Genomic DNA, 14,530 nt, shown 5'->3' with positions numbered 1-14,530 from the left:
AGGTGGATCTCTGTGAGTTTGAGGCCAGCCTGGTCTACAGAGCAAGTTCCAGACCATCTAGGGCTACTGAGAAAAAACAAACAAACAAAAACAAAAAACAACAAAAAAACAAAGACTGTGTAGTTGTTTAGAGTGTGCATTATAGGTGACAGTGCAAAGTCTTTCAAAAGAGAGAAAAAGCATTTGACTGAGCAGTGGGGCAGTATTTACCTAGCAAGCAAGGTTTAATTTTTAGCACCATCAAAACTTTAAAAAAACTTAAGAAGCCGAACAAAGGGGGCTGGAGAGATGGCTCAGCAGTAAAAAAACACTGGTTGCTCGTCTATAGGATCCCGGTTCCATTCCCAGCACACACATGCTGCTGACTCCAGTTCCAGAGAATCTGATGCCCTCTTCTGGCCTCCTCAGGCACTGTACACACAAGATGCACCGAACACATTCAGGTAAACACTTTTGCACATAAAAATCAAATAAAAATTTTAATTAAATAAATCACTATATATAAAGTTAAAGAAATTGCTATATAAAAGACACCTACTGGCCAGTCAGTGGTGTCCCATGCCTTTAATTCCATCACCCACCACTCAGGAAGCAGAGGCAGGAGTTTGAGACCAGCTTGCTCTACAGAGTTGAGTTCCAGGACACCAGGTCTACACAAAGAAACTCAAACAAACAAACAAATAACAAAGACACCTACTGTAGGTTTATTTCCATCCCTTGTCAGATTTTGCTTATTTTATGTTAGGGTTGCATAAATTTTCTTACCTATTATTTATATTCCATAATCTTATTCTGACACCTGCTTTAAATATTAGATAAAACATTATAAAATGTTGTCATAAAAACTAAAAAACAAATAAACAACTAAAACTTAACCAAATGGAGAGTAGCTTCTTTTGGTTTTCCAGTGAATGTTTTTTTTTTTAAGATTTATTTATATTTATTTGTATTTATTTGTATGAGTACATTACAGCTGTCAGACACACATCAGAAGAATCCATCAGATCCCATTAGATGGTTGTGAGCCACCGTGTGGTTGCTGGGTATTAAACTTAGGACCCCTGGAAGAGTAATCAGTGCTCTTAACCATTGAACCATTTCTCCAGCCTGTGAAAATGTATTTTTAAGGCCCTGATATTTCACATTCAAATTTATACTGTACTAATTACTGAATCAAAATGTTAACACTTCAAAAATGTGGCTTTTAGTTGATAAGTGCAATTTTTTAATTGTTTCTATATTAACGTGTAACTGTCCATTCGAAATTCCCCTATAAAATATACTGAAAATTCATCAAATGGGTTATCCTATAAACTCCCACTTGGGTGTGGTAGTGCACGCTATAATCCCAGCTCTTGAAAGGCAGAAGCAGGAGGATTGCAGCAAGTCTGAATCCAGTCTGTCCCAGAGAACAAGTTCTAGGATATCCATGGCTACACAGAAAAAAAACAGGCTCAAGGGAAGAAAACAAAAACAAAAAACAAAAACAAAACATCCAAAATTTCCTAGGACTGGGACATAGCTCAGCTCAGTGGGAGAATGCTTTCCTAGAATGTGCACACAAAATTCTGGATCTATCCCCCAACACTGAAAACAACAAAAAGTGAAACTTTTCCCTTTACATACACACTAAATATGTTTCACCATTACAAGTCTAAGGCTTCCATGTTAAAAACAAAAACAAAACAAAACAAAAAACTAGGGCTTGTGAAGCAGGAGGATAGACTGGAGCTACAAAAGGACTTTTTGGGGGGGGAGGGGGCGGGGTTGGTCCTGGCTGTCCTGGATCTCATTCTGGATCTCATTCTGTACACCAGGCTGCCTCAGACTCAAGGAGATCTACCTGCCTGTGTCTCCCAGCTACTGCGATTAATGTCACTGTGCCTGGCTGACTTTTTTACTTGTGTCTGTGTGTATGCTCATGTGTGCGTTTTGATGGAGATCAAATGCAAAGCTTGTGCTAGTTGCTAGACAACCTCTGTCACTGAGTTACATATCTAGCACAGGACAAATCTTGAGGCCTTTTATTTTATACTTTTCCATCAAGTTATAATCTACATAAAAATGTATCACTCTACATTAAAAACAAAACAAAACAAAACCACCACCAAAAACAATAACCCAAGACATGGCCTCACTATGTAACCCAGACAAGCTCAAACTCAAGATCCCCCTGCCTCAGCCTCCTGAGTACTGTGATTACATACCATGACATCTTGGGCTCAGAAATGTTCACAGTAATCCCCAATGCAGCTGCGACCTAAATATCACAAGGGGCTCCACTGTGTCTCCATAAAGAAGCTGCTATTCTGCCATCATGAAAGACCAAGTTATGTTTTCAAACTACACAAAAGTGGAACCATGCAGGTTCATGTGTCTGGTTTCCCTTAATCAACAGTACAACTGTGAGATCCAGCTGTTGAACGTGGGAGAAGTTAATTACCATGTCTGTACTGTACTGTTTAAGCATCTATGAGTTTAGCCAGCCTACTATTATAAACAGTAGAATTACTTCAAATTCTGAGTTCCATTTTAAATAACATTTTACACGTCTTCTTGTTCATATTACACACAAAAATCAGAGCTGAAATTGCATTTGACTTTATTAGAAACTGCCAAGCAGAGTCAGGTATGTTGGTGTACGCCTATAATCTCAGTACTCCAGAGGCTAAAGCAGGAGTATTACTGAGTAATAGGGGTCCCAAGTAGCCGAATGTCTCAGTAATATCAAAACCAATAATCACTAGTAGTCAAAGAGTCAAAGCCTTTAATCCCAGCACTCCGGAGGCAGAAGCAGGAGGATCGTTGTGAATTGCAGACCAGTTTGATCTACATAGACAATTCTACAGGTTCTCACTATGTAGCTCTGGCCTGGAACTACATACTGAGAGCCTGTCACCAAAAAAGGTCATTCTTTGCAACTACTTTTACTTCCGAGAAACCAACAACTAAGAATTTTGTGCCCCCCAAACCGGATACATCATTCCCTTTTTAAAAATCAAAAACAAAAAACTGAGTTTCACCTGAGGGTTCCAGGTGAGATACAAACAGCTCAGGGACAGTCGTATATATTGTGGAAAGACTAAGGTTCCTCTTAGCTCTGCAAGCGGGAGACTGAAAAATCAACTAAAGCTGATGAGGACTATTCCTCCAACACACCCCAACTCTTAAACCAGAGATCAAGTATTACTAATGGCAGTCCCAACACAGAAAGGATAACTACAGCAGTGCACCGAGGGCAGTCAAGTGCGCGCACTGGCCGAGCATCAGTATCTCTATTTCCACACCCCAGTCCACCACAAGTTATCATCCACCACGTGGCACTCGCACGACTGGCTATTAACCTCACTGGTCAAAGGAAATGAAGGCAACGAGCAATGGCTCTTTGAGAAGTCACAATGGCAACCAAAGCTAGCCTGAGACGGACCAAGCCATTATTGCCTCCAACCCGAATCCTTGGGCTACATCTAACTCAAGGAGTACCCCACACGCATACACGCGCCCACCCCCACCATTTCCTGCGCGGGCGCGCGCGCGCGCACACACACACACACACACACACACACACACAGAGTTCTTGAGCGCGCACGCATACACACACACACACGCGCACACACACACACTCCGCAATTCCTGCCAGTCAATATAAAGATCTACAAGGCCTGGAAGCCTGCAGCCTAAAAAGCAAAGTGAGCTGACCACCCGGAAGCGCCAGGCAACGAGCACCCGCGAACACGCGGCCTCTCTCGTGCTCACCTCCCCGCCGTCTGCCCCCGCGTGCTATGCACAGCACACCAAGGCGACCTCACTCGCCAAAACACCACCGAGGGGCTTCACGCCCACCTCCACAGACTCAGAAGCAGCGGCCGCCTTCGCCGGAAACGCCCCCGCGTCTGGCCCAACCCGGTGTGATGTCACTTCCGTTGACACGGGGCGGAGCCAAGAGGCGGGGCTCCCGGGAAATTTGAGAGGTTGGGGGTGTTAAGGATGGATGGGCCTGGAAGCTAAGCAAGGTGTTTTCTGTGTGTGAGATCTGAGTGGAGTAAGAAAGAGGGAAGAGAGAAAGGAAGGAAGGAAATATGTTGGCTAGTTTGTCAACTTGACACAAGCTAAAGTTATCTGTGAGGAGGGAACATCAATTGAGAAAAAGCCTCTATAAGATCTGGCTGTAAGTACGCCTGTAAAGCATTTCTCTCTATTGTTGATTAATGGGAGAGGGCCTAGGCTATTGTGAGTGGGGCCCTCCCTGGGCTGGTAGTCCTGGGTTCAATGAGAAAAAAGGCTGAGCAAACCAGCACTCCTCAGTGGCCTCCGTACCAGCTCCTGACGCCAAGATCCTTTCAAGATGAATAGTGATATGGAAATGTAAGCTGAATAAACCCTTTCCTCCCCACATTGATTTGTGGTCATGGTGTTTCGTCGCAGCAATAGAAATCCAAACTAAGATAAATTGGTACCAGGAGTGGGGTATTGCTGTAACAGATGTCACGTTTTGGATGGAAGGACTCTGGAACTTTGGGTTAGAAAAGCCATGAGAGCACAGTGAACTCTTCTGCAAGAGATTGGAATTGAGAGCGGGCTGGAGAGATGGCCCAGCAGTTAAGAGTACTGACTGGGGCTGGAGAGATGGCTCAGCGGTTAAGGACACTGACTGCTCTTCCGGAGGTCCTAAGTTCAAGTCCCAACAACCACATGGTGGTTCACACCCATTCTTAATGAGATCTGAGGCCCTTTTCTGGTGTGTCTGAAGACAGCTACAGTGTATTTACATATAATAATAAATAAATATTTGGATGGGAGTGAGCAGAGGTCCTGAGTTCAATTCCCAGCAACCACATGATGGCTCACAATCATCTGTACAGCTACAATGTAATCATATGCATAGCTTTAAAAAAAAAAAAAAGAATGTTGAGAGCATTACAGATTGCCTGGCTTGTGAAGTTTCAGAGGAAAATTTAAAGACTGTCGGGGCCATTTGTTATTTTGAATTAAGAGTCTGTAGTTCTGGTTAGGTGGGGCTGAAGAAATGGTTGTGGTGAATAAGAACTACAAAAGTGAAACTTTTGCTTTGGTGGGATACTCAATACTGTTTGACTGGAGGTGAGAAATTAGTGGTGCTTAAAAAAAAAACAATACTGCTGAAGTAAAACCACTTTCTTTCTTTCTTCTTGTTTTTTTTTCAAGACAAGGTTTCTCCATGTAGCTCTGGAAGTTGCTCTGTAAACCAGGCTGGCCTCTGCCTCCCAAGTGCTGGAGTTAAAGGCGTGCACCGCCACTGAGCATGGTTAAATCTTATGGGAAGTATTTCTGAGCACACCAAGAAAGAAAGAGAAAGGGTGAGAAAGGAGGGAGAAGGAAGGAGAGAGAGGGGAGAAAGAAAATAAGAGAAAAGAAAAACTAGAGAGACGGTTCAGAAGTAAAAGCATTTGTTGCTTTTCTACAACTGTCCATAACTCCAGTTTCAGGGGATTTAACACTCTCTTTTGACCACTGAGAGGACCAGCATACTTATGGTGTACATACATACATGGAGGGAAAAACATTCAATACTCATAAAATAAATCAAAAAACAAATTTAGAAATGTTTATGAGCTCATGGCTTCAAACACACTTGAGGGGTTTTAATTTATGGGAGACAGATTTAGTCAGTTCGTTGCTAGACTCAAACTCAAAGCAATCCTCCTGCCTGCATTCTGAGATTAAAAACATGTGTCACCATACTCAGTAGAAATTATTATCAATACTCAAACTGTCCTATCTTCAGGACTTAAAACTTGTTTAAGATTGTCCAGAGTGACTTAATCTATTCCTGGAGTCTTTGTAGTATCTTTACCATCTGGCATGAGCAAGTGTTCCAGGCTTGTCTTTTATTAAGACATCTTCTGTCCCAGATTTGTGGCCAATTGTTTTCATAAGAAGCCTTAGATCTCAATCTGGGCATTAGGAAGTTAGAATGCTCATTTTTGTGCATTGGCCATTGCCTTTAAGATTTAGGATATTAGCCTGGCAAGATAGTACGTGGTGAAACAGGTTTTCACTGTGTAGTGCTGACTGAACTGGAACTCCCTCTGTAGACCAGGCTGGCCTCAAACTCAGAGATCTGCCTGCCTCAACCTCCTGAGTGCTGAGTTTAAAGGTGTGTGCTACCACTGCCAGCTCATAAATTGTTTTACATATGCTGTCCAGATTCCTTAGTTTTAAAATAGTATTTTTCCCTACCATTTAACCTGCATAATTCATTGTTGAGGGTTTTTTTTATGAAGATTTACTTTTTGTGGGTGTGTGAGTATGTGGGGGGAGGGGTATATGCATATGTTGGAGTGGGTAGGGGTGCCCACAGATGCCAAAAGAGGGGGTGAGTTCCTCTGGAACTGGAGTTGCAGACAATTGTGAGCTGCTCTACAAGGGTACTGGACATGGAACTTGGATCCTCTGGAGGAGGAGCAAGAATTCTTACTGCTGAGCCTGTAGGCCTCCCTGGTCTGCTGCTTTTTTGTTTTGTTCTTAGTGTACACAAAGTTATGCAATCATCACTCCTGGTTTTCGAATATGCTCCCTATGTTTAGAAGAAACCCCACACTTTCCCAATTCCCATTGCCCTGTCTTCCTTAATTTTTGGCTCTATTTTATTTGCCTATTCTGATATTTTATGAGATCCTCTATATTATAGCATATAATCCAAATGTGTTTGTTGTTTCAAAGATAGAATTTCACATATTCCAGACTGGCTGCAAACTTTCTGTAGGTGAGAGTGACTTTTAACCTTTGACCATCCTGTCTTTATCTCCTGCTTGATAGAATTACAGGTGTGTGCTACCACAGGAACTCAAGGCTTTGGGCATGTTAGACAATCATCAACTGAGCTATATTTCCAGATGCAACTGTGTTTTGTTTTATTTCGACAAAACCCATGAGAACGGTAACTAGGCACCCTTGTTCTCTCTGATTTGGGTTTGCTCTTTATAGTGGCCTAAAACTCTTGGGGGATTGACACTATCTACTCTAGTAAGAAAACATAAGTACAGTAACTGCTGTCCACTACAAGCTGTTCAAGCAGTAGCTTGAATGGGGTGACACTAGGAAGGGCTGCATTCCAAGATGCATGTCCTCTTAGCGCGTTGGAGAAGCTCCTGGCTCTTTGGGTCTGACCTTCACCCCTACCTGACACTGACATTCTGACATTCCAAAGGGTTGAGGATTTCTGCATTAAAATATGAGCACTCAAGAGAATGCTTCTCCAGGAGAACTGGCCCTGCCTGAGCATCTCCATGCTGGAGAGCTCAACCTGGTGGAGTGGCTGTGCGAGAGCTGGCAGGTTGACCAACTGAGCTACCCCCAGGCCCAGATCCAGGGTTTTGAGTTAGCCCACTCCAACATCTTCCCCTTGTATGATCTTCTGGAGCATGGGAAAGGACTGGTCCTGGAGATCCAAAGCTGCAGGCTCTCCATGACACAGGGCAACAACAGGATATCTGAGAGGAGTCCTAGTGAGGATCTAGAATTGATAGTGTAGCATAAGCTAGAGGCCTCCAACCATACCAATGAATGACTCATTGCAATGAACACTTGCAAGCAAAGAAGTGTGGACAAAAGGCTGTACTATATGACACACTGTGACACACTGAAGCTACCATGATGAGAATCTGTTTGTTTTGGATATGTGTGTGTGTGTGTGTATGTGTGTGTGTATTGGGGATAGGTTGCAAGGGTGCAGGACAGATACGAACTGATGGGTAAATGAGCAAGATGTACATGATGTGAAATTCACAAAGAATTGAGAGAAAGAGAGAGAGAGAGAGAGAGAGAGAGAGAGAGAGAGAGAGAGAGAGAGAGAGAGAAAGAGATTCTCATCCTTCACGAATGACTGTTCGAATGTCCCCCAAAGACGTAGGGTCTTCTTCCAGCATTCCTTCCCACCTAGGCACATTCTCAGCTCTTGAGTTCATATTCCCTGTGAAAGGCTAGTAAAGCCCTGGTTGCTGTGAATTAGATGATATGCTATGTATGCATCAGACCCTTCCACTACCATCTTTGGGGGCTTCCGAAAGCAGTCTTGGTTTAGAGTTCCAGAGAGTACTGCCTATCAAAGTGTGACACATTAGAGAAGGAGACCCCACTGGTAATGTGCCTACAAGCATTCCCTCCAGTTTTCCATTGCCAGTCCTCTCCTCCCCACAGGGAACACACAGGAAAACACAGGAAAACGAGCTTGAGGGTGTGAATGTGGCTTAACTTTAGGTTCAAAACTTCCCTACACGTAGTACTTCCAGGTAATATTTTTATTTAGCTCAGGCAGGTTTTTTCTATATATTTCTGGGTACTTGAGTTAGAATTTTCTCTGTTACACTAGCAAATTATCTAAATCTCTTATGGTGTGACTAATATGAATGTATAAGCAAAATATAGTCCATAATAAAAAGCTCCTGTGCACAAACATTTTCTAAGAAAAACATTTTATACAGTAAAGAAGAGAGACCAAGAGCTGATCCATGACTATATCCTAGCACTTGGTAGGGTGGTAAAAAAAGAAAAAAATAAGGAGTTCAAGGCCTCCTTTGGTAGCAAGTTCAGAGTCAGCCTGGGCTACACAAGACTCTGTCTCAAAAGTCATTCCTTTACTTTAAACTTTGTCTTACTGCCCAGAGAGTCTATCCCTCTGTTCTTGGGCCTTTCTAGACACAAGTCTTAGCCCTTCCTGAACAGGATCATGGGCTTTGCAAGGACAGGGTCACCCTGTTTATTTCTATATAGGATGAACAAAGGTGCCCCCCACATGCAATGTCATAAACCCAGGTGAGAAGGCTGTTTAGCCTCACCAGATGGCAAGAACACCTCTGTGCCAGTATTTTGAGCTGTCTTCTCCCTCCATTCTGGGAAGCTCCCACTTGTCAAAGTATCCAGACAGATCCTGGCATGACCTGCTGTATTTTTCATACCAGCCAGCCAGCCACTGGAGCACCCAGAGAGCTCTTCAGGAGTTTTCCAAGGCATCTCCTAACCCTTTCAGGTCTCCTAGTTGATGCTGAAATTGAGAAGGATCTGAGGTTCCTGTGGGCCTCTGTTGTGCCCAACGTCTGTGTTCAGTATATAGAGATACAAGTCCAAAGTAGGAGGCAGGCATGATACCCCGGGATCTGTGTTTCTGGCTGAAGTTGAACCCCAGGAACAGCCACCTCGTCTGGTGAGCATCCTGGACAGTCTAAGCCTGGAGAAGCTGAGGACCAGAAGACCGCATCTGCACTTGGAAGTGTTCGCAGTGGGCATGCTTTAAAGTTAGCCCGTAGGTAGGAGTCATATCCACCTTCTCCCCTGGTGACACCTTAAATTCTAGCTGCTGCAGCAAGATGGCCAGGAAGAGAAAGACCTCCCATCGGCCAATGGTCTCCCCAATGCACTTTCGCTTGCCCAAACCAAAGAGAATGACCTTCTCACTCAAGTGCTTGTCCAGAGTGCCGCTGGGGGTGAGAAACCTTTCAGGCCGGAACTCGTTTGGGTCACCCCACAGTTCCCTGTGCACAGAGGGAGACAGCTGAAGTCAATGTTCAGGGATTATAAGCATCAAGTAGGTCAATTCCCGAGGGACAAGGGGGTCTGAAGCCCAGGAGAGGGTGGACTCATCCTACCCAGGAGTTTCCACTGCTCCTGACAGCTTACCGGTCATGGTTAACCTGCCACTGGTTCACAAAGACACAGCACCCCTTGGGGATGTAGAAGCCATTCAGACTTGTATCTCTTGTGGTACTGGGGAAAGAGGATGCTCAGTCAGGATCAGGACCACAGTGGGAATCTCCACACCTCACCCCATGCCATATCCTTCCCATGAATCCAAATGGGCTGTGATTACTAAATTAAGACCTAGTATCAAATGTCAATGGATCTTTGGCCTGACCTATGGGGAATGGTGAAGGGGAGGAAGGATGAATGCCGGAAGGTCTCCAGGATGAAGGCCTCCAGATAGGGCAGCTGAGGTCTGTCAGAAAGCCGGGGCTGCCGATCCCTGCCAATCACTGTGTCTACAGAATACAGAGATTCAAAAGGATTAAAGGGTTGCCAAGGCTTTATCAAGGTCCTCTACTTAGAGTCCTTGGAATGGAGTCATCACCTACCTAGCTCCTCCTGGATCTTTCTCTGTACCCTAGGGTTGGTTACCAGGTACATGAGGCTCCAAGAGATAGCAGTTGTGATTGTGTCAAACCCTGAACAAGATGGAACAGAGGCAGTGGTTAGGTATATGGCAATGGGGGGCACCTGAGCACAGAAATGGTACATCAAAGTACACGTACCAGCTCCAAAGAGGTCCAGGACAACCGTAATGACCTTATCGTCTGACAGCTGGACATTGGCATTCTCATCCAGCCTCCTGTCCTGACAATGCTCAATGAGGCTGTCTGTGATGTCCCGGATGTGGCCCTGGGAGACAAAAGAGCACAAGGTGAGGAATATCCCAGACCTACCTCTCCATTTAGGCCTGGCCCCTCACTGTCATTAACACCTTTGTTAAAGAGGTGACTTTCTGAGGCTGCTGTCCCAGTTTCCCCTTGCCTCTCCAGTCTCTTTCTACCTTAAAGAACTGATGACTCAACTCAAGGGATCCTGTAGGCATAGAGCCTGACGCTGTTAGTTATTTGATGAGTTCTTTAACTTTTTTCTACCATGAAGCCAGGAGACAGGTTCTTCCTGGTCCAGTAAGAACTGGCCCAGGGGGCTGGAGAGATGGCTCAGCTGTTTAGAGCACTGACTGTTTTTCCAAATGTTCTGAGTTCAAGTCCCAGCAACCACAGAGTGGCTTACAACCATCTGTAATGGGCATTCGATGCCCTCTTCTGGTGTGTCTGAAGACAGCGACAGTGTACCCACATACATGAAATAAATAAATAAATCTTTAAAAAAAAAAAAAACTGGCCCAGGGTTCCTCCCGTTTGGTAGCTCTTGTCCTATGGATGTATAGAAGGACCAGCAGAAAAAAGTTTTATTGACCTGCTGAGGACAGAGTACACTCTGCTACCATCATTGAGCTTGCCTGTGACATTTAGGCCCTGGATCCTAACTGCTTCCCATCACTACCTGCTTCTCCCAGGCTCTACCTTCTCAAATGTCCTGTAGTGCTCTTTGATTAACTTCTCCATGAAGCTGTAGAACTTCTTATTCAAGTCCTTGAAGGCATCCAGGGAAGGGTTAGGCAGGTAACGGAGGACAGGGATGAAGTCAGCTGGGTACCCGGAGCCAGTAACCTCCCCAAACTCATTGCTGAGATTGACTATGCTGAGCAGCTCTTGGTCATCATGGTCATAACGTTGGCCAAAGCATATGGCACAGATGACATTGGCCACTGACACTACCAAATACTTGTAAGGGTCAAAGTGGCCAACCTCTGCCATCAGCTTCTGGAACTTGCTGATTAGGTATTCGGCTTCCCTGTTCACATGCTCCTCCAAGTAGCAAGAGGATGCTGATGTTGGGTCAGAGGCTATGGAGAAGCTCTTCAGGGCATCCTGGGCCAGGCGCCGGCGGGCAGCCCACACCGGTCCAGAGTCTGGGTTGAAAGTCATGCTCTTGCCGTTAGTGATAAGTGTGAAGCTGTAGAGGTCTGGCCGGCCCTTGAAGTCATCTCCCTGCCTCACCAGGGCCTGCTTGATGGTGTTCAGGCCGCTCAGCACCACCACAGGTGTGGAGCCAATGCGGATCTGCAGGACATCCCCATACTGCTGGCTCAGTTTTGTCAGTGATAGGTGTGGGTTCTTCCCCAGGGTTAGCATGTGCCCAATGAAGGGCCAGCCCCAGGGCCCTGGTGGAGTTTTCAGACCTTTGGGAACCCGGGTTCTTGTGGCTCTGACTACCCAGAATCCAAGGCAGAATACAGTGACAGCCAGAAGCAGCTCTGTGGCTGACATGAAGGCTGGAAGTCCGTACATAGAAGGCATGATCTAGGTGGCTGCTGAGAGATGAGGCAAAAAGAAAGAAAACATCAGACTGAGGGCGAGGGCATGAATATCCTAAAGTGTGGCCATGCTGGTCAAGGAGTGGCTCACTGGGCACCGAGCAGAACAGAGCTTGTTGAGCTTCTGCTGTGTGTCGCAGTTCTTTCTTACCCCTCACACACCGAGGCTGAGGTCAGGTAGACTGAACTCTCATGGAGAAGTCTCAAGACCCGGGAAGCTCAATGTGGTTTTATTTTTCATATAATATATTTTAATCATACTCTTCACACACACATACACACACAAAATCACTTATTTTCAATCTTAGCCATAAGCAGATGAGGAAGACTGCAGTAAAATTCAGAGAAAGTAAGTAACATTCTTAAAGTTATGCAGCTAGGAAATGTTGGGTAGCCCTTTTCTAGAGCACCTCTCTTAACTGTGTGGTTTCAAATAGTGGCTTCTAATCTCTGTGTTTTCCATTAACCCCAATTTACTTGGTGTCTCCTAAGATCAGTTTTACACCCACTAGGTACCATTATCCTAAACAATGTCTGTGTCTAAATACAGCTTTGACTCTTCCACCTAACACATTCCAATAAATGCATAATTAACAAATATCACCCGCAAAGTCTCTTTGGGTCCTACCCATCGCCTTTGGGGAAGCCATCCTATCAGGCAGGAAATTAGAAATCATTTGTTTCTTTGGCCTCATTGCATACTCTAGCAGCAGGGAAATCAGCTTCCAACTGGGGCATTGACTTACCCAAAGTCACGCAGCAATAGTGACAGAATCAGGGCTCACAGCTCTTAGGGAAAGTCCCATAGAATGGACAGCTGCTATCACAGGTGCCTCCTTTTGAAGACCAAAAAATTTGATTTCTCAGTTCTTTACTGTTTATCTCAGGATCTAAAGTATCCCACCAAACCCCAGTATTGGACAGGAATAGGAGAGGATACAAGGAAAACCAATGCTCAAGCCACCTTGTTCTCAGCCCTAGGCCTGAGTTCAATTGAGCCACACCACACTTTAAAAGCCAAGGGGGACCAGCTAGACACAGCTCCAAGTAACAGTAATCCAAGCCAAGCTTTTTATTGTGCTCAATTCTCATGAATGAATAGTCTGGTCCTTCCCCCTCTTTTGTGGTCATAAGAAAGCAGAAATGAAAAGTAAGATTCCTATAAGGTTAGGGCTATAAGAAAACCACTGACTGGAGTCAGGAAAACTAAGAATGGATCTGAGCTTAGTTTTGACTAAAAGGACTCTTTCTCTTTAGGCTTATTCTAGAAAAAGTAAGCACGTTTACTGTCTGCTCTAAGGCTCTGCCTAGTCAGGAGAGTGTTCATTCTAGGTAGTCTTGGACAAGTCATTTTAACTTTGAGGCTTCAATTACATAACTGGGAGAGAGGGTAAGACAAGATTGCCCAATTCATCCTGGAGGTACTGGCCCGTCCATGCCTTTAATCCCAGCACTCAGGAGACAGAGGCAGGAAGAACTCTGAATTTGAGGCCAGCCTGGTCTACAGAGTGTGTTCCAGGACACCCAGGGCTATACAGAGAAACCCTGTCTCCAAAAACAAAAACAAACAAACAAAAAAGATTGCTCAATTCAGAGGGTGCAGATCCTAGGAAGAGAAGATGTACAATTCCTACCCCAAATGTACAGGAAGATGTACAATTCCTACCCCAAATACTACAGGCAGCTTGAAGCAGAGGGGCTTCGTGGAGGAGCTGAACAAAAAACACACATCAGCATAATTGGTGCCCCTAAGGATGGACCTCTAGCCTTTGTAAGGTGGAAGGGCCCAGGGAAATGTGACTGGTGTTTCCAGTTCCCCGAAGCTCTCAGTTTATGGAGCTGATGGTGTCCCAGCAAGGATGGAAGACACAGTCAGGTGGGATAGAGAGCCTCTCTAGCCCACGTCAAAAACAGCTCTGACACGCTACCCTTTGGGAGGGTAGAGGCTGTTGGGGGTAGTTTTTAAATAAGACAGAGAACACTAGAAAAGCTCTGTGCATCTCCACTGTCCACCCTACCCACCCAGAGAGGAACGCTCACCCGCAGTGGCAGCCCTGAGGAAGGGGCTAAATGTGCAGGGAAGGAGAAGCCCCAAGAGGTCAATAGGGGGTGGGGGTGGGCGGGGGGGGGGGAACCTGAAGTGGAAGAGTATCTCATGTCTATCTAAATATCTGATACTAGCACTGGACCTTAGGCAAGTCCTCTTATTCCTCTGGCCTCAGTTTCTCACTTAAGGAATTTCCCTGGTCACAAAACAAAACAAAAACAAAAAAACCAAAACAAACAAACAAACAAAACCCCTCCAAAACCTTAGTCCCCTGTTTTGGAGGAGCTACCAGTAACTCTTCACCAAAATTTTCCTTTTCTAGGGAGGGAGAGGCAATCCAGGAGCCCCAAGCACTCACCTCTAGCTGTGAGGAGGGACTGAACTGAAGAGTGTCCTCTAGGGCCCTGGGGAGGATCGAGAAAGCTGCAAGAACTACCACCTCCAGGGTTAGGTGGTGGTGAAGGCACCACCACCTTTATAGGACTCTGTGTCTGTTGGCCACACCTCCTTATCTGAGCCCAGTGGTGGGACCGAGGGAGGGACAG

General features: G+C 45.2%; 2 protein-coding genes across 5 annotated transcripts in view; both read right to left on the bottom strand.

Moving 5' to 3' along the window:
* Positions 1 to 3,916, bottom strand: part of Edc3 (enhancer of mRNA decapping 3) — a 48,112-nt gene extending 44,196 nt beyond the window's left edge. The window contains exon 1 of one of the 2 annotated variants that reach the window (XM_031343110.1): positions 3,757 to 3,916. The gene's annotated coding sequence lies outside the window, so the exon portion shown is untranslated. Of the gene's footprint in view, positions 1 to 210; positions 919 to 3,756 lie in introns of those variants that run through there. The other variant, XM_031343111.1, reaches the window with a different exon arrangement.
* Positions 3,917 to 8,264: 4,348 nt separating this feature from the next.
* On the bottom strand, positions 8,265 to 14,430 carry LOC116071961 (cytochrome P450 1A1). 3 transcript variants are annotated; one of them, XM_031343106.1, is made up of 8 exons: positions 14,344 to 14,425; positions 12,685 to 12,774; positions 11,085 to 11,935; positions 10,284 to 10,410; positions 10,107 to 10,196; positions 9,890 to 10,013; positions 9,655 to 9,741; positions 8,265 to 9,509 (listed from the first exon to the last, which is right to left on the bottom strand). In XM_031343106.1, the coding sequence occupies exons 3-8, from the start codon at positions 11,919 to 11,921 to the stop codon at positions 9,200 to 9,202; spliced, it is 1,575 nt and encodes a 524-aa protein (XP_031198966.1). In that variant the 5' UTR covers positions 11,922 to 11,935; positions 12,685 to 12,774; positions 14,344 to 14,425; the 3' UTR covers positions 8,265 to 9,199. The 3 variants fall into 3 exon arrangements, with proteins under 3 accessions (XP_031198966.1, XP_031198967.1, XP_031198968.1); XM_031343107.1 differs by having other exon boundaries at positions 11,085 to 11,932; XM_031343108.1 differs by lacking the exon at positions 12,685 to 12,774 and having other exon boundaries at positions 14,344 to 14,430.
* Positions 14,431 to 14,530: the final 100 nt, after the last annotated feature.

The sequence above is a fragment of the Mastomys coucha genome, unplaced genomic scaffold (assembly GCF_008632895.1).
Source record: "Mastomys coucha isolate ucsf_1 unplaced genomic scaffold, UCSF_Mcou_1 pScaffold23, whole genome shotgun sequence".
Classification (NCBI taxonomy): domain Eukaryota; kingdom Metazoa; phylum Chordata; class Mammalia; order Rodentia; family Muridae; genus Mastomys; species Mastomys coucha.
This window is presented reverse-complemented; position numbering and strand designations above follow the sequence as displayed.